General features: G+C 39.6%; 1 protein-coding gene across 1 annotated transcript; it reads left to right on the forward strand.

Moving 5' to 3' along the window:
* The first annotated feature begins 487 nt into the window (after positions 1–487).
* Positions 488–22,349, forward strand: LOC121869502. The gene is made up of 4 exons (XM_042370860.1): positions 488–609; positions 16,902–17,039; positions 18,032–18,185; positions 19,091–22,349. Exons 1-4 carry the CDS (start codon positions 561–563, stop codon positions 19,218–19,220), a joined length of 471 nt encoding a protein of 156 aa, XP_042226794.1. The 5' UTR covers positions 488–560; the 3' UTR covers positions 19,221–22,349.
* The last annotated feature ends 565 nt before the right edge of the window (positions 22,350–22,914 follow it).

The raw sequence follows: 22,914 nt of genomic DNA on the forward strand, positions 1-22,914 counted from the left end.
AGCCTAAATTTTTTGAACTTAGATGACTTGGGATTCCAGTTCACCCCTCTGGAAGGGGTGCTAGAGGGAGTCCTCTGCTCGTACACTAGCTCAGCACAGCCACCAAAAATAGGCTTTTCAATCCTTAAAAGGCTTTATTATATTGAAAACTATTCTTCAGATTTATACAAAATATCTTTATTTTTTCCATGTGTGTATTTTAATGTTTTACTTTGAATATAGATCGTAAATTGTGTATTTCCATGCAGTAAATACAAATTGGCGTTGAAAATTCGAAATTCAATAGGACGGCGGCATCGTCTTCGATTAATAAGCAATGTCAACTATTTCTTAGAAAAATCTATTCCGGTAATTCGTTTTTTACATATTATTATCAAATTATAGTAATAATAATAAGATGAGAATAATAGTAAATTGATAAAGGATGGGATGTAATCATTCAGAAGCTGGCCAGTGGCCACAGCGGCTGTCTGCCACACATCCGGACACAACCAACACAACAGTGAGTGAGTGAGACGGGCTGGGTGGGGTTCAAAGTAACTCCAGAGTTTATAATCAAAATGTTCAATATTCTCTCCACCATCGTCTTTTCGGCGCTTTTCACAGCAGGTTAGTATTATTCTTATGTACTAAAACTTTTTTTCGAACCAGAAAAGTATTTTACTTGAAAATATCTCCAATCGTCCTTGTGATTAGAATTTCACACCTGTTGTTTTTGTATAGGTAACCTTAATATTCGTGTTGTGTTTAAGTCATCGAAATTGTTTCTTGAATCAAATTTTTCACTTTAAGAGGCAAACACGTGGGTAGATTTGCACTGTCACACCACACTTAAAAAGTAAAAAATATATTTTTCTAGTGTATTTATGTGTTTAAACCGAATATGACCTTTATTCCGGGCGGAAATTAGCCGTTTTTTTTATCGATTTTTTTTTCGTTGGACGTTTTCCGAAAAAAAAATCATGGCAAAAGATACCAAAAAAAAAAAAAAAAACTAGGAAAACAAAAACCTAACCTAACTGAACTGACGGTAAATTTTTCTTGTAGCACCGTTCACTTGAAGCAAGTTAAAAATATATTTTTCTAGTGTATTTGTGTGTGCTGAGACCGAATATGACCTTCCTTTTTGGCGGAAATTAGTCGGGTTTTTTTAGCGATTTTTTTTCGTTTGACGTTTTCCGAGAAAAAAAAGTGCCTCAGCGACTAAAAAATACACAATAAAACACTAGAAAAACAATAACCAAACCTAACCTAACCTAACTTAACTGACTCTCACCATATGATGGAATCACCTATTTCTTACCTTATTGGCCTGGTTCTTGTTCGTCGTTGCATTCTGGGATTCTTACCCAACGCCACATATGTTGGTCTTTGCGATATTTACATTCCGTCTTGCTCTTAGTACACTTTACTGAGGTTGGAAGAACACCATGCGATCGAAAAAATGCTATAGTTTCTTCGTTTTTTTTCAAAAAAATCGCAATCTGCTCCATATACTTTAAGTGACACCCATCGCAGACTTCCATGGTCGGAACTGAACTTGAATTTCAAAATATGAGAGACGAAAGAGAATACTCGAATTTGATTGGGTCAAAAATACCGCGAATTGAACCTAAAAACATTTTAATTGGTTTCAAAATAAAAAAGGCTTTTGATTGGCTGCGTGACGTGTACAGCAACGCATGCGCAGGATGATTTATGAAGGGGACGCAGGAGACACGCAGTGTTGGAGGAGAGGCAGACGATAATGGCCGGATGTTAATGGAAGAAAATAGAAAATATTTTGGAAGAGCTATCTCCGTTATTATACATTTCCGCCGGTAATGTAATAGATGAAAATTATCTTATAATTAGATGTCTTACTCGAATATGATAATATATTAGTGGTAGGAATGAACGGTGCTACAAGAAAATAATACCGAACTGACTGACCATATGATGGAATCACCCATTTCTTACCTTATTAGCCTGGTTCTTGTTCGTCGTTGGATTCTGAGATTCTTACACAACGCCACATGTGTCTTGCACTTAGGACACCTTACTGAGGTTGGAAGAACACCATGCAATCGAAAAAATGCTATACAGTCAACCCTCGCTTTACGCGGTCCCACATTCCGCGTTTCCACGTTAACGCGGTGCCCTGCCAGAACCTAACGTGCTCACATTACGCGGTGCGTGAACCCCATTACGCGGAGAGTGTCCGGTGCGACGCTATTTTTAGATTCGCCCCACCCGCCTGCCTGCCTGTGCTCTCGCCTCTCCCTCCTCCTCCCTCCCTCCTCCTCCCTCCGCCTGGGCAAGCCGTGTGGTAAGGTTGCGCAGTGTGTCTTTGTTGCGTTATCACTGACGTCATATGACGTATCGGACTGTGATTGGCCATGCATCCCTACCCCCCTCTGCTGCTAGCTGTAATTGGTTTAAAGTATTATGACGTGTCCACCCGGGGGAGGGAGGGAGGGAGGAAAGACGATGCTTGACCTAGCCGCGCCAGTTTCATCCCTCCACGCCAGACCGTGTAAACGTGTATCCATTGTTCTGTAAAATGGATTCCGCCGGACCACCGCCCCCAGAGAGAAACCTTTCCTTACCTGGACCCAGCGGCACTAAGCCAAAGAAGACACTACGTTCCTTAAGCTACGAGGTGAAGTATACAATCATCCAAGAGTTGGAGAAAGGAACAAGGCAGGTTGATTTGGCGCGCCAGCATGGTGTGAATGAATCTACGATTCGAACAATAAAGAAGGATGCAGCCAAGATAAAGGAGCACATGAAGATCACAAAGTCTACAGGTGCTTCTATGATCAAGTATTTTCACAACCAGGTGCTTCTCAAGACAGAAAAATTACTTGTGAGGTACTTGGTGCGTCAGGCGCGACGGAACATGGCGGTCGACACACGATCTGTTAAGGAGTACGCACGTGAACTGTACATTGCAGTGGCACGAAAGATGGGAATTACAGAGCCCAAACCCTTTAATGCTTCCTCTGGGTGGTTACAGAGGTTTAAGATCCGGAACAAGATCACCAATATAAACATTGGTGGTGAAGAAGCGAGTGCTGACCGTGCTGCGGCTAGGGAATTTCCTCCGTTTTTACGTGAGATTATGGAGGAAGGACAGTACAGTGACGACCAGGTGTTTAACATGGACGAATCTGGTCTTTTCTGGAAAAAGCTACCTTCCAAGTCCTTCGTTGTAAAGAATGCCAGCAAGATTCGGGGCCGGAAGATGCAGAAGGAACGCATCACCGTCCTGTTTACCACCAATGCCTCTGGTACCTGTAAGCTCAAGTTATCGGTGATCCACACAGCACGCAAGCCGCACGCCTACAAAACCATGGACATGACCAAGCTAAATGTCCACTGACTGACCGCACGTAAGGCGTGGATGTTCTCTACACTGTCCCTCTCCTGGTTTGATGACTGTTTTGTTCCCGATGTAAAGAAATTCTGTGAGCGACAGAATGTGCCATTCAAGATTTTGTTGCTGCTGGACAACGCACCAGGACACTCGCCCCTACTGTTAGATCGTCACCCCAACGTAAGAGTGGTCTTCCTTCCTCCCAACATTACGTCTATATTACAGCCCATGGACCAAGAGTTAATCTGAAATGTAAAAGCTGCATTCTCTACGAAAAAATTCAAACTCCTGAACGATTACACCAACACCAGGGAAGAGTTGCGTAACCTGAGTGACACCGCCACCGATAGCAAGAGCGAAGAAGATGAGGATCAACAGTTGGCACAGCAAAAAATAGTGTTCAAACAATTCTGGAGAGTATTTAACATCAAGAAAGCTGTGGACTTCTTGGTGGAGTCATGGGATCAGCTGTCTATTGCTACAATTCGTCACACATGGAAGACATGTGTTGCATGGAATACCAGGTGAGAGGAGGAGTCAATCTGTGACTGGTGAGGTTCAGACTATTGCAGTAGCAGTGGACCTTGCCAGAGAAGCTGCGCAGAGTGTTACAGTTACAGGCTTCTCCGAGACCACCAACGACGACATCCTCGAGGTGATAATGGAACCTGATGTGACTACCGAGGAGATGGTACATGATGATGACGACGTCAGTGAAGAGGCAGGTGGTGCGTCATCCCAAGAAGAACAACACTTATCCCATAGTAATGTTAGGGGTGCCATCGAGTGTATCGAGAAAGCCAAGCTCCTCCTTTCCGACGACCCTGACGCAAACAGGTATGAAATCTTCACTACCCAGCTGTTGCAGACTATGGAGCCCTACATCAAGGTGTATCACGACAACATCAACACCAGCCGTCAGCAAAGCATAACAGATTTCTTCGCCCGCAACCCACCACAGCCAGCCCAAGCCAGTGATAGTGACAGTGAAGATGACTTTGAGGGATTTGTCAGGGAAGCCCTGACAACTGTAAGTGACAGTGATGCACCTAGTAATGGTGATTCACCTGAGGGCCAGTAGCCTGCCCTCTGCCTCGGAACCAGCCTCCATCCCCGTACGCCGACCCATCTCTTCTACTAACGTAAGTGTTCCACCTAACTTTTAGTTTTCCTAGCCTAACCTTTATTTTTCCTATGTTAACCTTTATTTTTCCTAACCTAACCTCTTCTATATTACTTGTTTTTTCATACCATCATAAAGTTAAGATAAAATTTTTACTACAACATAGTTGTGTGTCGTCAAAAAGTGGAGTTTGGGGGTCGGCCCGGACTCTATTTCAATTAATCCCATATGTTATGTTATTCACTTTACGCGTTCCTCACTTTCCGTGGGACCCTGCGGGTTACATTAACCGCGTAAAGTGAGGGTTGACTTTAGTTTCTTCGTTTTTTCCCCAAAACTCGCAATGAGCTCCATATAATTTAAGTGACACCCATCGCAGACTTCTATGGTCGGAAGTGAATTTGAATTTCGAAATATGAGACCCAAAATAAAACTCAAATTTGATTGGGCCAAAAATACCTCGAATTAAACCCAAAATCATTTTAATTGGTTGCAAAAACAAAAACGCTTTTGATTGGCCTTGTGACGTGTACGGGGACGCATGCGCATGATGATTTATGAAGAAGACATGCAGTGTTGGAGGTGGGGCAGGCGATAATGGCTGAAGATTAATGGAAGAAAATAGATAAAATTTTGGATACGCTTTCTCTGTTGTTATACATTTCCACCGGTAATGTAATAGACGAAAATTATCTTATAATTAGACGCCTTATTCGAATATGATAATAGATTAGTGGTAGGAATGTGTGGTGTGTAAATGCAAAAATACCAAAACGTGGGTATATTTTTGCAAGTTGCCCATGATGTCCCAAATATTTTTGGGTTCAGTTCTAGGTATATCTCGTCATTTCTAACAACTTTTTGTAATAACGTTTCCGACGCAAATAATTCATTTTCGAGAAAATTGGGTATTATTTTACTTTCGGACATAGTGAGCCCCAAAGTTATAAACTCCTGAAACATTTAGATCTCACTAGTCTGAGCATTTTGAATCCCATATATACCTGGCAAAAATGGATAATAGCGACACAATTGAATTTAATTGATTTTAAGTACTTTTCAGTCTTCGTCTATGTAATGGGATGTTATCGTCGTGAAAGTGTGCTAATTATGATAGTTTTTACATCACGCATCACGTCTTCTCGTCGTGACCAATGATGTATCGATCTCATCAGAGGGAGGAGCCAGGGTATGGATTTGAAGGATTTAAATTTCAATGACCAGTGTGACAATGGCCGTGGTAGAGGTTGGGTGAATCGGGCTTCTCCGATTATTTTAAGTTTATTGCTGAGTTTTACGAGAAAGATGATCGAGCTATCCAATTCCTACGTAATCATGGTGTTCTCCCTACGTCTGTTGAGTACCTGCATTGTAAATTGCCTTGTAAATTTAGAAAGAACAGGCATCAGAGGTTGACCCCGAACCTATCCCTGGTCCTTCCATTTCTAACTAAGTTATTGTACTTAAGGATATGGCGGGCCCCAAAGTTTAAAACTACTGAAACATTTAGATCTCATTCTTTTGAGTCTTTTGAACCCCACTTATATTAGTTGGAAATGAATAGGATAGGTTAGTTTAAGCTAAGCCTACCGGCCCCCTGCTTGGGTTAGGTTTGATAAGGTTAGGTTAGATGACTCGTTTTCGTATTTTCCCCCACCCAAAACCCCGATTTCCCAGGCTCTCCTCCATTATCGATGGGGGGGGGGGAACAAACGAGCAATTTCCGCCAAAAATGAAGGTCAGATTCATTTAAAACACACCCCTAGGGACTCGTGTCCGAAAGTAAAAATTTACCCAAAATTGCATTAACGTGTTAGATTATGGCAGTGGCGGCTCGTCGGTAGGCACTGTGGAACTGCAGCACCCCCTATTTCACCCGATATATATGTATTATATAATATAATATATCATATATGTTTATTTATTTATACTTGTACAAGATATTTAAAACTATTATCAATGATCCTTAAACTTAATGTCAATGGCCATCCTCTAATTCCGAGAAAACAAAAAAAATCCCTGATGTGGAACTGTCTTACTCAACAGTTCCAATAACGGGCGTTTGCTTTGTCGCACGCATGCGCGCATGTCCTGGAGGCAAGCGGGGGCGAGCACTGTGAATCACACAGTGCCGATCTGGTTATCAGTGTGGGAGGTAGTGTTTACGCATCATCCTGTGTGGTGCTTACGCGCTGTCTGCTATATACACAGGCCCACTCAGTTTCACCCTTAGAAATAAACTTAAGAAGCTTTTCAATGAATTCTATCCACAAATTTCTCTTAGACTAATCTTTAAAACCCAGAGATCAATTAAAAAATTCTTTAAAATTAAAGACACCATACCCACACACCTGCAATCCTCAGTTGTTTATCAATTTACGTGTGCTAGCTGTAGGGCAGCATATATAGGTAAAACTAAAAGACATTTGATAACTCGCATCCATGAACACTTGGGCCGTTCCGTTCGAACCGGCCAGTTAATCGCACAACCACCACATTCAGCTATTCGTAACCACGCCCACCAACATGACCACCTGTTTTCGCCTTCTGATTTCTCAGTTCTTGGCAGGAGCGACTGTGATACAGACCTCCTCATTATGGAGGCATTACACCAGTATAAAGCAAAGCCATTCCTTTGTGATATGACCTCTAGTGAATTGTTGTGTTTTTTGCACTAAGGCTTGTCTGAATTAAGGTAATACCCCCCTGTATATTTTATTTCATACTTTTTATTCCTGATTTTAGCTTTGTATGTAGGTCTCTCGTCATTTTTGTTGGTTTTGAATTGGATTGCTCTTTTTTAAATTTTTAAAGTTTATCGAAGGTAAATTTTCGTATAATATTATGTTTTTATTGTATATCACCTGTATTTTTTTAAACTTTTCAAAACTTTTGTGTTTTTAGGTTCTGATGATGGAAAACGATTATTTCCGAAACGTTAGCGATTAAAAGAAGCCCACATAGTCAAGATGTTTGTGTTTACCCTGGTTCTCCTCTTCGTTTTAGAGATTACATTTACATTTTGTATTCATTGTTTTTTCCAGAAACTTTATTGTGTAGAAGAATTTTAATTAATTAAACATGGCCTCCTTGTTTTCCCAAGAAACAAGTTCTGTGACAGTGAGTGAACTTCAACAACTTAAATTTTCACAGTTGTCTCTTCATGAAAAAGTTGCTATTAAGACAAGAGGCCGTCCCTCACCTGATATTCAAATACAGGTTGTACCTCTCTAGTCCGGCAACCTCGGGACCTGACCGGTGCCGTACCATGGAAATTTCCGGACCATGGAAATTCACCCTTTTCGTGGACAGATAGTGACTTGCACTTACGTTAGCACCACTTTCACTGCTTCATGGTCTCTTTGAAGACATATTGAAGGGTTAAATGTCGTACAGTAGCTTCTCAAATTTCGCGAGTTTTTAATTCAATGCTTTTTATTTGGACACACAAAAAAGACTACATAATTTAAAATTTTGACTGCGGAAACTCTAATTTCGATGGGTTTGAATGGCTCGCCAATGTTCATACGACGTGCACAATTGTGTAAACAGCTTCATTTCTCTTATGTACAAAAGATTCATTAGTGTTTATTACTGAATGTCTTTTTTTTTAATTAATGTTTATGTGTGCAAAATGAGCAATACAATTCATTAATAATACATAGAATATTAAAACACACGAGGAAATGAGACAACATTGTTTTCGTTGATTACAAAACCAGTGACTAAGTGGTTTTACATATAAAACAAGAAAATACGACCCTGGTTGTAGCTGTAGTAAAATTAATGTAAAAAATTAATATGGTTGTTTTCAGTAATGTTATCTAATGTTAATAAATAGAACAATAGAAGTAGTAAACCATTAATGTTAAAGAAAAAAAGTGAGACTGCGCATATGTAAGTGTGCACATGTGAAAAACATATCGTCATTACTCTACATAAGAATATGAAAGCAACACTTGTTTACTGTTCATATATGTTTTAATTAATGTTTCTGATTTTTTTATTGAATTAATGTTTGTGTGTGCAAACTGAACAATACAATTCATTAATAATTCGTGGAATATTAAAACACACGAGGAGACGAGACGGCTGCCGGCATTGTTTTCGCTAATGTTTACAAAACCAGTGACTGATTGGTTCTACATATAAGTATATTGAAGGGTTAAATGTTGTACTCTGTACTGTATAGACAAAGAGAGAGCGAGAGAGAGACGTTGTTGTTGTTTTTTTTACGGGGATTAGCCCACCCGGTCACAGGTCACTGACCCACATTGGATCCTGAAAGGCGAAAATGTAATACTCCTGTAGTAATAATAATAATTATATATACCTAGTACAGTATTATATATATATATATATATATATATATATATATATATATATATATATTGAAGATCATATATTCTACATATATATAGATGATGTGATTTATATATATATATATATATATATATATATATATATATATATATATATATATATATATATATATATATATATATATATATATATATATATATATATATATATATATATATATATATATATATATATATATATATATATATATATATATATATATATATATATATATATATATATATATATATATATATATATATATATATATATATATATATATATATATATATAGTGGTACCCCGATTTACGCGGTCAATGAACCCACAGGGTACCGCGGAAAGTGAAATCCGTGTAAAGTGAACAACAGAACATATGGGATTAATTCCAATAGAGACTGGCCCGACCCCGAAACTCCACTTTTTGACGACACACAACTATGTTGTAGTAAAAATAGTATCTTAAGTTTATGATGGTATGCACACACAATTAATATAGAAGAGGTAAGGTTAGGAAAAATAAAGGTTAAGTTAGGAAAAATAAAGGTTAGGTTAGGAAAAATAATGGTTAGGTTTAACACTTACGTTAGTAGAAGAGATAGGTTGGCATACGGGGATGGAGGCTGGTTCCGAGGCAGAGGGCAGATTACTGGCCCTCAGGTGAATCACCATCACTATCCGTTATAGTTGTCAGGGCCTCCCTGACAAATCCCTCAAAGTCACCTTCACTGTCACTATCACTGGCTCTGGCTGGCTGTGGTGGGTTGCGGGCGAAGAAATCGGTAATGCTTTTTTGACGGCTATTGTTGATGTTGTCTTGGTACACCTTGATGTACGGCTCCATAGCCTGCACCAGCCGGGTATAGAAGACTTCATAGCGGTCATGGTCGTTGGAAAGGAAGAGCTTCAATTTCTCTGCACACTCGATGGCACCTTTAATATTACTATGCGTTAACTTGTGTTCTTCTGGGATTGACGCACCACCATCCTCTTCACTGACGTGATCATCTTCCAACATCTCGTCGGCACTCATTTCAGGATATCTGATCACCTCCAGGATGTCTTCGTTGGTGGTCTCGGAGAAACCTTCAGCTGTAATACTGTGCGCAGCTTCTCTTGCAAGGTCCAATGCCACTGTCACAGACTGAACCTCACCAGTCACAGGTTGACTCCGCCTCTCACCTGGTATACCATGCAACACATGCCTCCATGCGTGACGAATCGTAGCTATAGACAGCTGATCCCATGCCTCCACCAAGAAGTCCACAGCTTGTTTGACGTTAAATTTTTTCCAAAACTGTTTGACGAGAACTTCGTCGCTTTTGCTCTCGCTATCGGTGTCACCCAGGTTATGCAACTCATCCTTGGTGTTGGTACAGTCGTTCAGGAGCTTAAATTTCTTTGCAGAGTATGCAGCTTTCACATTGCAGATCAACTCCTGGTCCATGGGCTGGATTAATGACGTAGTGTTGGGAGGAAGGAAGACCACTTTTACGTTGGGTTGACAATCCATAAGTAGTGGCGAGTGTCCTGGTGCGTTGTCAAGGAGCAACAGAATGTTGAATGGAACATTATGTTGCTCGCAGAATTTCTTCACGTCGCGAGCGAAACAGTCATCAAACCAGGAGAGTGACAGAGCAGAGAACATCCAAGTCTTACGTGCAGTCAGCCAGTGGACATTAATCTTGCTCATGTCCACGTTCTTGTAGGCGTGCGTCATGTGGGCTGTGTGAATCACCGATAACTTGGGTTTGCAGGTACCGGAGGCATTGGTGGTAAAGAGGACGGTGATGCGCTCCTTCTGCAACTTCCGGCCCCGAATCTTGCTGGCAGACTGGACAAAGAAGGTCTTGGAAGGTAGCTTTTTCCAAAAGAGACCGGGTTCGTCCATGTTGAACACCTGGTCGTCGGTCTACTGCCCTTCCTCCATAACCTCACGTAAGAACGAAGGAAAATCTCTCGCCGCCACCGCTTCTTCACCACCAATGTTGATGTTGGTGATCTTGTTCCTCTTCTTAAACCTATGCAGCCAACCAGAGGAAGCATTGAAGGGTTTGGGCTTGCCCAGGTGGGAGGGTCGAATCTAAAAATAGCGTCGCGCCAGACACTCTGCGCGTATATGGGTAGATGCACCGCGGAAAGTGAAAGTCCGGTTCTGGTGAGGCACCGCGTAAATGAGAAAACACGGAAAGTGAAACCGCGTAAAGCGGGGGTATTACTGTGTGTGTGTGTGTGTATCTATATATATATCTATATATATATAGATACACACATATATATATATATATATATATATATATATATATATATATATATATATATATATATATATATATATATATATATATATATATATATATATATATATATATATATATATATATATATACATATACATATACAGTGAACCCTCACTTTACGCGGTTAATTCAACCCACGGCGGCCCGCGTAAAGTGAACAACATAAGAAAATGGGATTAATTGAAATCGAGACCGGGCCGACCCCCAAACTTCACTTTTTCCCGACACAATACGTACGTTTTACTAAAAATAACCTCTTAACTTACGATGGTATTCACCCACACATAATATAGAAGGGAACAGTCAATAAGAGAAGAATAAACTGAAGGTTAGGTTAGAAAAAAACAAGGTTGGGGTTAACACTTACTTTAGTAGAAGAGATGGGGCGACGTAGGGGAATGGAGGCTGGTTCCGAGGGAGAGGGCAGGCTACTGGCCCTCAGGTGAGTCTTCATCGGTGTCATCCACACTTACTGGTGCCTCCCTGACAAATCCCTCAAAGTCATCATCACTGTCTCTACCTCTGTCACTATCACTGGCTTGGGCTAGCTGTGGTGGGTTGCGGGCGAAGAACTCTGTTATGCTTTGCTGACGGCTGGTGTTTATGTTGTCGTGATAAACCTTGATGTAGGGCTCCATAGTCTGCAACAGCTAGGTAGTGAAGATTTCATACCTGTTTGCGTCAGGGTCGTCGGAAAGGAGGAGCTTGACTTTTTCGATACACTCGATGGCACCCCTAACATTACTATGGGATAAGCGGCATTCTTCTTGGGATGACGCACCACCTGCCTCTTCACTGACGTCATCATCATCTACCATCTCGTCGGTAGTCACATCAGGATCCATTATCACCTCCAGGATGTCGTCGTTGGTGGTCTCGGAGAAGCCTGCAGCTGTAACACTGCGCAGCTTCTCTGGCAAGGTCCACTGCTACTGCAACAGTCTGAACCTCACCAGTCACAGATTTACTCTGCCTAACACCCGGAATACCTTGCAACACATGTCTCCATGTGTGACGAGCAGTTGTTACAGACAGCTGATCCCATGCCTCCACCAAGAAGTCCACAGCTTTCTTGATGTTGAATATTCTCCAGAATTGTTTGAAAAGTATTTTTTGCTCTGCCAACTGTTGATCGTCGTCGTCTTCGCTCTTGCTATCGGTGGTGGTGTCACTCAGGTTACGCAACTCTTCCCTGGTGTTGGTGTAGTCGTTCAGGAGCTTGATTTTTTTCGTAGAGAATGCAGCTTTTACATTACAGATTAACTCTTGGTCCATGGGCTGTAATATAGACGTAATATTGGGAGGAAGGAAGACCACTTTTACGTTGGGGTGACGATCTAACAGTAGGGGCGAGTGTCCTGGTGCGTTGTCCAGCAGCAACAAAATCTTGAATGGCACATTCTGTTGCTCACAGAATTTCTTCACATCGGGAACGAAACAGTCATCAAACCAGGAGAGGGACAGTGTAGAGAACATCCACGCCTTACGTGCGGTCAGCCAGTGGACATTTAGCTTGGTCATGTCCATGCTCTTGTAGGCGTGCGGCTTGTGTGCTGTGTGGATCACCGATAACTTGAGCTTACAGGTACCGGAGGCATTGGTGGTAAACAGGACGGTGATGCGCTCCTTCTGCAACTTCCGGTCCCGACACTTGCTGGCATTCTTCACAACGAAGGTCTTGGAAGGTAGCTTTTTCCAAAAAAGACCAGATTCGTCCATGTTAAACACCTGGTCGTCGGTGTACTGTCCTTCCTCCATAATCTCACGTAAAAACGGAGGAAATTCCCTAGCCACAACACGGTCAGCACTAGCTTCTTCACCACCAATGTTGATATTGGTGATCTTGTTTCTCATCTTAAACCTCTGTAACCACCCAGAGGAAGCATTAAAGGGTTTGGGCTCTGTAATTCCCATCTTTCGTGACACTGCAGCTTACAGTTCACGTGCGTACTCCTTAACTGAGCGCGTGTCCACCGCCATGTTCTGTCGCGCCTGACGCACCAAGTAGCTCACAAGTAATTTTTCTGTCTTGAGAAGCACCTGGTTGTGGCAATACTTGATCATAGAAGCACCTGTAGACTTTGTGATGTTCATGTGCTCCTTTATCTTGGCTGCATCCTTCTTAATTGTCCTGATTGTAGACTCGTTAACACCATGCTGGCGCGCGAGATCAACCTGTCTTGTTCCTTTCTCCAAATCTTGTATGATCTTATATTTAATTTCGTAGCTTAAGGAATGTCGTGTCTTCTTTGGCTTAGGGCGGCTGGGTCCAGGTAATGCAAGGTTTCTTTGTGGTGGTGGTGGTGGTCCGGTGGAAGCCATTCTTATGGAACAATGGATACCGATATACACGGTGTAGCCTGGAGGGGTGTAACTGATGCGGTAGGTCGAGGGGCTTGAACGCTTCCGCGGCGGGGCATGTCATTAAACCAATCACAGCTAGCAGGGAGGGAGGTAAGGATGCTTTGCCCAATCACAGTCCGCTACGTCATATGACGTCACCGATAACGCAACAAAGACATACACTGCGCAACCTACTCGCGCCGCTTCCACAACATATATATATATATATATATATATATATATATATATATATATATATATATATATATATATATATATATATATATATATATATATATATATATATATATATATATATATATATATACAGTGGGGTATGCTATAACGAACGGATCCTACTACGAATATTCCTATAACGAACGGTTTTACCTATAAAATTGAGAATGCTATAACGAACGCAACTCCTACAACGAACGCGGATGAATACCGGACTATTTCGCCTGGCGCATGAATATTGTTGTACCGCGACCCACAACAAGAGCGTCAGGCGCCATCTTTGTCTCATTGTGTAGCCAGTGCACCACTGTTATTGTTGAAATTTCGTCTTTTGATGTGGAAATTCGCGTTATTTGTATAACTATTTTGTTATACAAGTATACAATTGTAACAATGAGTCGTCCAAAGCGAGTGAGAAAGCTAATAACCCTTGAAACTAAGAAAGAAATTATAAAGAAACGTGAGAATGGAAGAAGCATTGCGAAACTTAGTGATGAATATGGGATGGCTAAATCGACTATATGTACGATTTTGAAGAATAAAGAGGAGTTAAAAACTGTGCAAGTGGCTAAGGGAATCTTTAGACTTAGCAAAGCAAGGTGTAATGTGATTGAAGAGATGGAAAATTTACTCTTAGTGTGGATAAAGGAGAAAGAAATGGCAGGTGGTAACATTAGTGAAGCTATAATTTGTGAGAAGGCTAAACAATTGTTTGAGGACCTTAAAGCCAAGACTCCCAGTGGAAGTGATAGTGATGTGCCAGTGTTTAGGGGTACCTGCATGCTGAATAACACTAAGGTAAGATAAAGTACCGTATTTTTTACATTTTCCACAGAATTTTTTCAGTGTTAAGCGGTTGTATTTGGGGGCCTGGAACGGATTAATCCTATAACGAACGAGGTTCTGGAACCAATTACGTTCGTTATAGCATACCCCACTGTATATATATATATATATATATATATATATATATATATATATATATATATATATATATATATATATATATATATATATATATATATATATATATATATATATATATATATATATATACAGAGTGACCCCTCGTTTAACGAAATTTCGGTTGACGAACTGCCTTCCATAAGGATCTTCAATTCGGTTAACGAACAAAAATTCGGTTAACGAATTTCTTACGAACCGACCTCAACATGTTTTCGCTTGCACTGACCGGGCAACCAACTTTAGTATCAGTCCGCCAATACATTAATCGGTTCTAGGGCTTAAATTCCTTACTATTTTAGTCAATATCAAGAAGTTTATACTATTCAATAATTTTAAAAGTTTAATATTCAATTTTTTAATCATTTTAACAATTATTGAACATAATTGAAGGTAAAGTGACTAGTTTAATGCGCGGCATCCAGCCTCTTAACACAGCAAACAGGCATTAGTCTCTCTCTGTTTTCACTGGAGGTAACATCTTACTTGAGTCTCTCTTCAACTAAATGCTTTTTTTCTGTGTTTCCAAGCAAATTATTGGTCATTTTGAAATATATTTTACATATTGACAATATATAATGCAGTGCAGTGTTGATTTAAAGAAAATAATCTTGAATTACACCAAGAGAGCTAAAATTTTATGGGTGAAATGGCGCCATGGGGTGACTTCTCTTCCACCCCAATGCCTTCTCTTCTTCCTTCTCCTCCACCCCCATTCTAAATCCCATCATCATCATCATCATCATCCAGGAGCCTTCTACATACACACCTAAAGGTAAGTGAAATTTTCTACCATTTTTGTTGAATTTAGGAAATTTTCGGTGAGCTGGAACCAATTACCCAAAAACCCATTGAAACAATGGTTTCGGTTAACGAACTTTTCGGTTAACGAACGACCTTCTGGAACGGATTGAGTTCGTTAACCAAGGGGTCACTGTATATATATATATAATGTTGAAAACCGACGTCCTGTGAACCACCGCTTTGCATTAACCGATAATTACAAATAGGGGAAATACTCCGCAAGTTTCAGTGTTTTGAATTTGGCGGGAAGTGGTGTGACGTGAATTCTTGTCATGAGAGGGCTTTGCACACTGCCATGACTCATTCCCGCCATCTTTGCTCTTGTTTACGCTTACTCTGTGTCTCGGACTTCGTTATTTCCAATTTAGTGTGTTAGTCAGTCTTGCCTCAACACCCCAGTGACTGTTCCTCTTGTAATGGGCAGAAAGATGTTATGTGATAAGGTGTAATAAGACATAACAAAGCATAATCATAATAAGAGTGGCAATGAACCAGTAAAGGGTGGGAGAGACTTGAACTTACTCTCCTAGACCATGTCTACCATCCTCAACACAGGTAAATAAGTCTCAATTTATGCGCTACATTGCTTATTTAAGGCTTATTATGCTGCTTTATAAGTCTGCTTTATTTTCTTGCTTGACAATGTGCTTGATAAAGATATGTCAAGGGTAGATGGGAGTTTTGGGAGGGTGGCTGGCCTCTAACTACCTGAATTTGTTATGTTCTTATGGGATTAATTGCTTTGATAACCGTTGATTCACTAACCAAAAGCTTTTCTTGGTTCCCATATGCGTCAGTTATATGGGTACATCTGTACATGTAAAGCACAATTTTTAAGTTCACAAGCAATACAGGTAATAATAATGGGTTAACACTTTATTGACTCCATCACAACATGTAAATCTAGCTATATGTAGTACCAAATAAGCTTAACCTTTAACTCCTTCGCTACGGTGATGCCAACTTTTAATATTTTATTTGGCTTATGGGAGTTGTGCTACATTATTCAACTGAGAGGGGAAACCATACACAAGTAGTTGGTAGTGGTAGAGTATCTCTCTTGGCCTCTTCACTATGGTGTTGTCACTTTTAATATTTTATTTGGCTACCACCAGATGATTACATTCAGCTCAGAGGAGACCTCTTACACAAGCAATTAAACTGCGGCCGTCATCAATGGATGTTAGTTGTAGGGATAGAGGCCAACATCAATGGATGCTTCATGGTCCATGTGTTTCACATATGGGGGCATATTATGGAATCCTGGCTGCTGTTTAAGAGACACAGTAAGGTGACATAAGCTGCAGTGCTAATCATCATATGATCTATTTTTTGTACCACTGTAAATCAAATTCCTTCAATTGTATTCATTTCTTCATTATAGTGTAAAGTAACACATGTTTTATTTACAGCATCCAGCATCTGGTGTTATAGATGTGTTGGTTCTCATCCTGGCTGTGGCTTGTATGACTTTGACTGGCGGTATTATTGGAGCCACAGCTGCCCTGACCCAAATGACAAATGTGTTAAGGTCATAGAACAGAAAGGAGGTATGTGTCTGTTTTGAAAATTTTCTCAGAATATTACATTGCTTTTTCCAATGATCATACAGTATATAGATGAGTCAACATGCTAAGATTAAGCACCTTAAAACTATTCTCACCTAACCCCCAGGTAGCATTATGAAGTTTAATCATCAGGTAAAATAAGCTGGGGGCCTAATTTTTTATGATCATCTTTATATTTTACTCTTTAACTTAAGGTGGATGGCATTTCACTGAAGGTAATTTACTGTAGATATTGTACTGTGTTGTTGTGATTATTCATGAAATGTTTTGAGAGTTTTGGTGTTTCCACTGTGAAGGAGCTAGTGTATGAGAACTATAATCATTCAAGTTATGGAAACAGTGGTCTCCCTCCCTCCCTCTCTCTCTCCCTCCCTCCCTCCTCCTCCTCCCTCCTCCCTCCCTCCCTCCTCCCCTCTCTCTCTCTCTCTCTCCCTCCTCTCCCCTCTCTCTCTCTCTCTCTCTCCCTCCTCCCCTCCCTCTCCTCCCCCCTCCCCTCTCTCCCCTCTCCCCTCCCTCTCTCCCCTCTCCCTCCCTCTCTCCCTCCTCCCTCCCCTCCCCTCCCCTCCCCTCCCCTCCCCTCCCCTCCCCTCCTCCCTCCCCTCCCTCCCTCCCCCTCCTCCTCCCTCCCCTCCCCTCCCTCCCTCCCCTCCCCTCCCTCCCCTCCCCTCCCCTCCCCTCCTCCCCTCCCCTCCCCTCCCCTCCCCTCCCTCTCTCTCTCTCCCCTCTCTCTCCTCTCTCTCTCTCTCTCTCTCTCTCTCTCTCTCTCTCTCTCTCTCTCTCTCTCTCTCTCTCTGAGAGTTAGGTTTGCCAGATGTCTGGATAAGAACAATGGGAATGCATTATTAAGGCCTGTACAGTATTACATAAAGATGAGGCTATATCCCCTCCAGTTGTGGGTGATATGTAGAGATGAGTGATATATCCCATCAGGGCCTTTTAGAGTACACCTGTTAATGAGCCTCTTGCCCCTACAGTGGAGCTCATGGTGACCCGTGACTGTTTGAGTTATCTTGAAGGTCACCGACGAGACATCCCAGCTGACCGATACGAAGGATGCCGCACTGCTGCCGCAGATCCTCTCGTTGGACAATATATTTTTCCTTCCATCCCTGAGATTGACCACAAGAGGTGAACATATTCTGTAGTACCTGTTTAATTGCTTGAGATCCTATTAGGTAATATTATGAGTTAAAATAAAAATTATAATTAATAATAAAAGAACTGGGTGCAGGTACAGTGAAAAGGTTAATGAATGAAAAGAGATGCTGATGTGCAGACTTAAGAGAAATGAATAAGAATTCTAAATAATAGAATTCATAGTGGGAAGGTTGTGCTGGAATCCACTCCTGTCATAATCTGTACAGTAAATCTTTGATAAGACATGATTCGCTAAGACAGTAAATATATTTATACTCCTAGTTCAGGGTGTGTGTTCAGTGGGCTGCTTACAGGTATCAGTCTTGTGTTGCCTTTGTGATAAATGTTTATTCTGGTGGAAAAACTAAGTCAGGAGAGATTCCATTGAAATCTTGCCGAAACCTGGGAAGGCCATTAGAGTGTAGTAAAGGGTGAATTCTCCAGCAAGTCAACCCCTGAACATCATGCCAACAAATCCATTTTTAAGACAGTCAAAAGAAACAAGATAAGAATTGGCTCAATTTTTTATTTATTTATTTTTTGTAACCAAGGGATGCTGAGCAATAAAAAGAAAAAAGTAATAAACAAAAATTTATTCTAATAAAAAAGCTGGAAATTATTTCAGGTATTGTAGTATTATTATTTGTCAGCCAGTTATATGGGAAATCCATTAGATATGAACATTTGAGTCAGATTGGCTTTTAAAATTTTCCAGCTAGTTGTCGTCTTAATCAGATTGGCTTTTAAAATTTCCTAGCAAGTTAACGTCTTAATCAGATTGGCTTTTAAAATTTCCTAGCTAGTTAACGTCTCTTCATATCAAGTAAGCATATTTATTACAGCATTGCATTCACCCCTTTTGAGTGCTTTGAGATTAATGTTAAGCTTTCTTACAGGGAACACTACACCAACGTCACCTTCTGTTTCTGTGACTTTGACGAGAGATGCAACAGTGCCTCCAGCGTGATGTTCAGTGTCTTGTTACTAATTGGTCTGACATTTCCTCACCTCACCCTTTGGGGATAGAATTTTGTTATATATGGCTATGTATTTACATGCCGTTAATGTACTAAGATGTGTTCCGTATCTTCTTTTATATCAGTCACCATTGTAAGAGCGGTTTAGTTTTCAATAAAAGATGTGAAAAGATGTACGTATGTCCTTTGAAATTAGTTTATTTAGTGTATTTAATTTGAATTTTATATTGGTTCAATGTAGCTTCTAATATATTGTAATCTTATAATATTTTGTAATTATACAATACAAAAAAGTTTTGAGTTAATATTCTAATTGGAGAAGTATTGTTGTTCACATGGGAGACGGTCTCTCCTCCAGGGTTGAAATCAGGGTGTGGGTTTGAGGTCAGGGAAGTGATTGTAATCTTGTTTCATCCACTGTATATCCTGCATTTTGTTATTAATTTATTCTCCATCATTTATGGTGAATACCAAGTGATACATCTGTGAATGGAGGAAGAGCCTTATTGTAAGATTAAGATTGATAATTTACTAAATCAGTTGGGCCACAAGGCCGTGCAGCGTCATTGTCTGTTCTCTTTGTTTTATTGTGAACTATCAGCCAGAGGTTGGAAGGAGTGTCTACATATCCTGGTCTGTTAACCACAACCGTTATTTCAGAACGTGAGTCTGATTAATGGGCCGAGGAGTTGGAGCACTGCTGAAAGAGGAAGGTTATTCAGTAGTGGCCATGACAATTTGGACACAGATAGCATGTTGGCTTGATGGTTCTGATGTGGCAATATGTACATTATCAGTAAAGAGAAGATAATACGACAGAGATGATGTAGTTCAAAACACCCCAGGATTTCAGACTGAAGTGCTGTTTATGTCTTGTGTCTGACATTTTCTTGCTGCTCAGTATTTATTGTATACAGTATTAAATTTTATAACTTGCACCTCATTTTTCAAGATGTGGCTGCGATTGAAATTAAATTACTTTTTTTACTTCTTGTTTACTTTAAATATTCAGCAGTAATTTGTTTTATCTTCTTTTCTTCCTTTAGAACTACTATACCAAGTCTAATATAAATAGGTAGCCTTGAATATTTTATCCCTCTTTTATACTGGGAACAATTTTAGTGAAATGATCCGTCCATTCATTGTCACACATCTGTCCATACTTCTCATGTTGTTTAAGGTAAAAAAAATTGGAAGCTTTATCACCTCTTGTATGTAAGTGATGGTAGCTACTTAATGGCAGTGAATCTCTTCCTTTTGCATTGAGAGGTATTGATGTCTGTATATACGGTGATAATCATTAGCTTTTTACCTAATAACTTTGGGTGAATGAAGTACCTGAAATCCATAGAAAGCTCAAGCTTTTGTTTATTGATAATTTTTGACTGAAATATAGGATATCTGACTTGACATCCACAAAAAATCTGCTGAAAAAAAAGATCAGACAGGATGACTGAAAACTCAGAATGTCGAGTTGCTAGTTGAAGAAAGTTTGATCAAAGATTTCATAAGAAAAAAGTTGTGAATACAGTACAAGTTGTTACAGCTGTCTTCCACAATGTAGTTAAACCTCACTAACTTGAATATTGTATTGTATAAATTTGAACCTGTTTCCGAAGTTTGAAATTCCAAGCAACCTCCTAATAATTTGGCTGTTGTTCAGATTTCTGGCCTTAACTACCTACACACAGACCCTACCAAGTGAGCTAGCAGTTAGGTCTTAGAGCAGTAGTGCACATAAACTCTTGGCCTTATTTTGAACTTTTTAATTACTTTTGTGCTGAAATAATGTACAGTATAGTAGTAATTATAAATATCATGAATTTATGTGGTGAAACCCCAGTGAAAAATTTTAACATAGTACAGTACCTGTGAAGAAAATACATTTATGTCATATTACTTTCCAAAAATAATAATGGGAAACATAAAATGCAGCCACTCACTTACCTTACGGAATTTCCTCACACAAGCAGAATACTGGACAGGTAACCCTCAATATACGAACGTTTAAGATAAGAAAAATTCGCTTATATGAATTTCCTAAGCTACCACCTTTTTAGTTTTACAAAAGCTTTCCCCGCTTATACAAATTTTTATCCTGGCAAAAATTCAAATAGCACACCCCTGGGATTCAGCTGGGGTGGCCACTTCCTCATAGCGCTCTCTCTACCAGGCTGAGGAAGTTATGTTATGGATATTTTTCAACTTGTAATTTCAGTTATATAAACATAACTTTTTTATGTTTTTCATTCAGTTACATGCACACACAATCCTACATACAGAATGTGAAGAAAAAAATAAATAAAAAGATTATTATAAGGTCAAAAAGGAATTTTGTGCACCAGTGAGAGTTATCAGGATGAGCTGGGGAGAGTTATGTTATCATTACAATATTAAATTTATAATTTTGGGTAGATAAACTTAACTTTACTTCTTTTACTCGGTTACATGCACACACAATCCTGTATACTTACTGTGTAAAAAAGGTTAAGGAAATAACGATTATCAGGTCAAAAACATGAAGGGAATAGTCATTTCATTGTATGCAGGACCTGGAGGGGGAGCATTCTAGCCAGGCAGTGTTGCTTATGGCAACAGTTAAGGGTTTACACACGTAAAGCAGCCAGTGTCTATGCAAATGGTGCCTTTGGTAGCTGTTAGCTTTGATTTAGCTTTTCCTTAATAGTTTTAATTGTATATTTTCATATAGATAGTATTTTATTAATGTGTTAGGTACTAAATTACATTAATTTTACTATTTATCATTCATTACTTTTTTTGTATTTTTAACTGATTTCGTGGTTTGAGTGTATTATTTGAGATACAAAAATTCATTTAACTTTTTTGGGGGGGGGAACCTAACCCATTCGTATATCGAGGGACACCTGTACCTATACATATATATTTTTTTAATCCTATTATGCATGTGATACCTTTTATGGTCAGCCCTCAAGGCAAGTGATAAACAAATTAGGCAAACAAATTTATTAAAAGAATAATGAGTTCACGTTTATGTAAAAAAAAAAAGGATCATATCTGCATACTAATTTATCTATTGAAATATGGAAGTGCCACGGTCATGTTAAGGTGCATGTCAACCATTTATACATTCATAGAAACATGTACTAAGCCAGACCCAAGTTAATGAAAAAGAATTAAAAGATTTTTTTCTTCATTATTGTTATTGTATTATTATTATTATTATTACTGTTTTGTATTACATTATTTTTAACTGAGGATGACAGAGCTCACTGCTGAAAAATATGTTTTTGTGTGTGTGTGTACTCGGAGTTTTATGATGTAACCCTATTTACTATTGCATGATTTATGCTGTGCATGAGATAATTAATGAGTTAACTTCTTGAAAGTATGGAAATTACTTTACTTCAAAATTTTTCCCCATTTTGGTCAAATTAAGTACAGGTATTTTAAATTTGATGCTGGTGTAGTTGCATTCTGCCTGTCTTGTTCCAGTTGGCCCATAACACATTGAAACCCTGTCCACAATACTATACAATATTATAAATATGACGTGGTTTTACCTTCAGTGTTCAGGTTGAACATTTACAAAGAGAAATCATATAAACTAAGCACATAACTTTTCTCAGTAGAAGCTGAAGCACTGTGGGTAAAGGCATGGTGAAGCATTACACACAAACACACACACACACACACCTCTCTCTGTCACTCGGAATCGAGTATGACGATCATCCAGCTATGATAAAATGATACTAGTTATTAAG

This window comes from Homarus americanus, unplaced genomic scaffold (genome assembly GCF_018991925.1).
Source record: "Homarus americanus isolate GMGI-L3 unplaced genomic scaffold, GMGI_Hamer_2.0 scaffold32583, whole genome shotgun sequence".
NCBI classification, from domain to species: Eukaryota; Metazoa; Arthropoda; class Malacostraca; order Decapoda; family Nephropidae; genus Homarus; species Homarus americanus.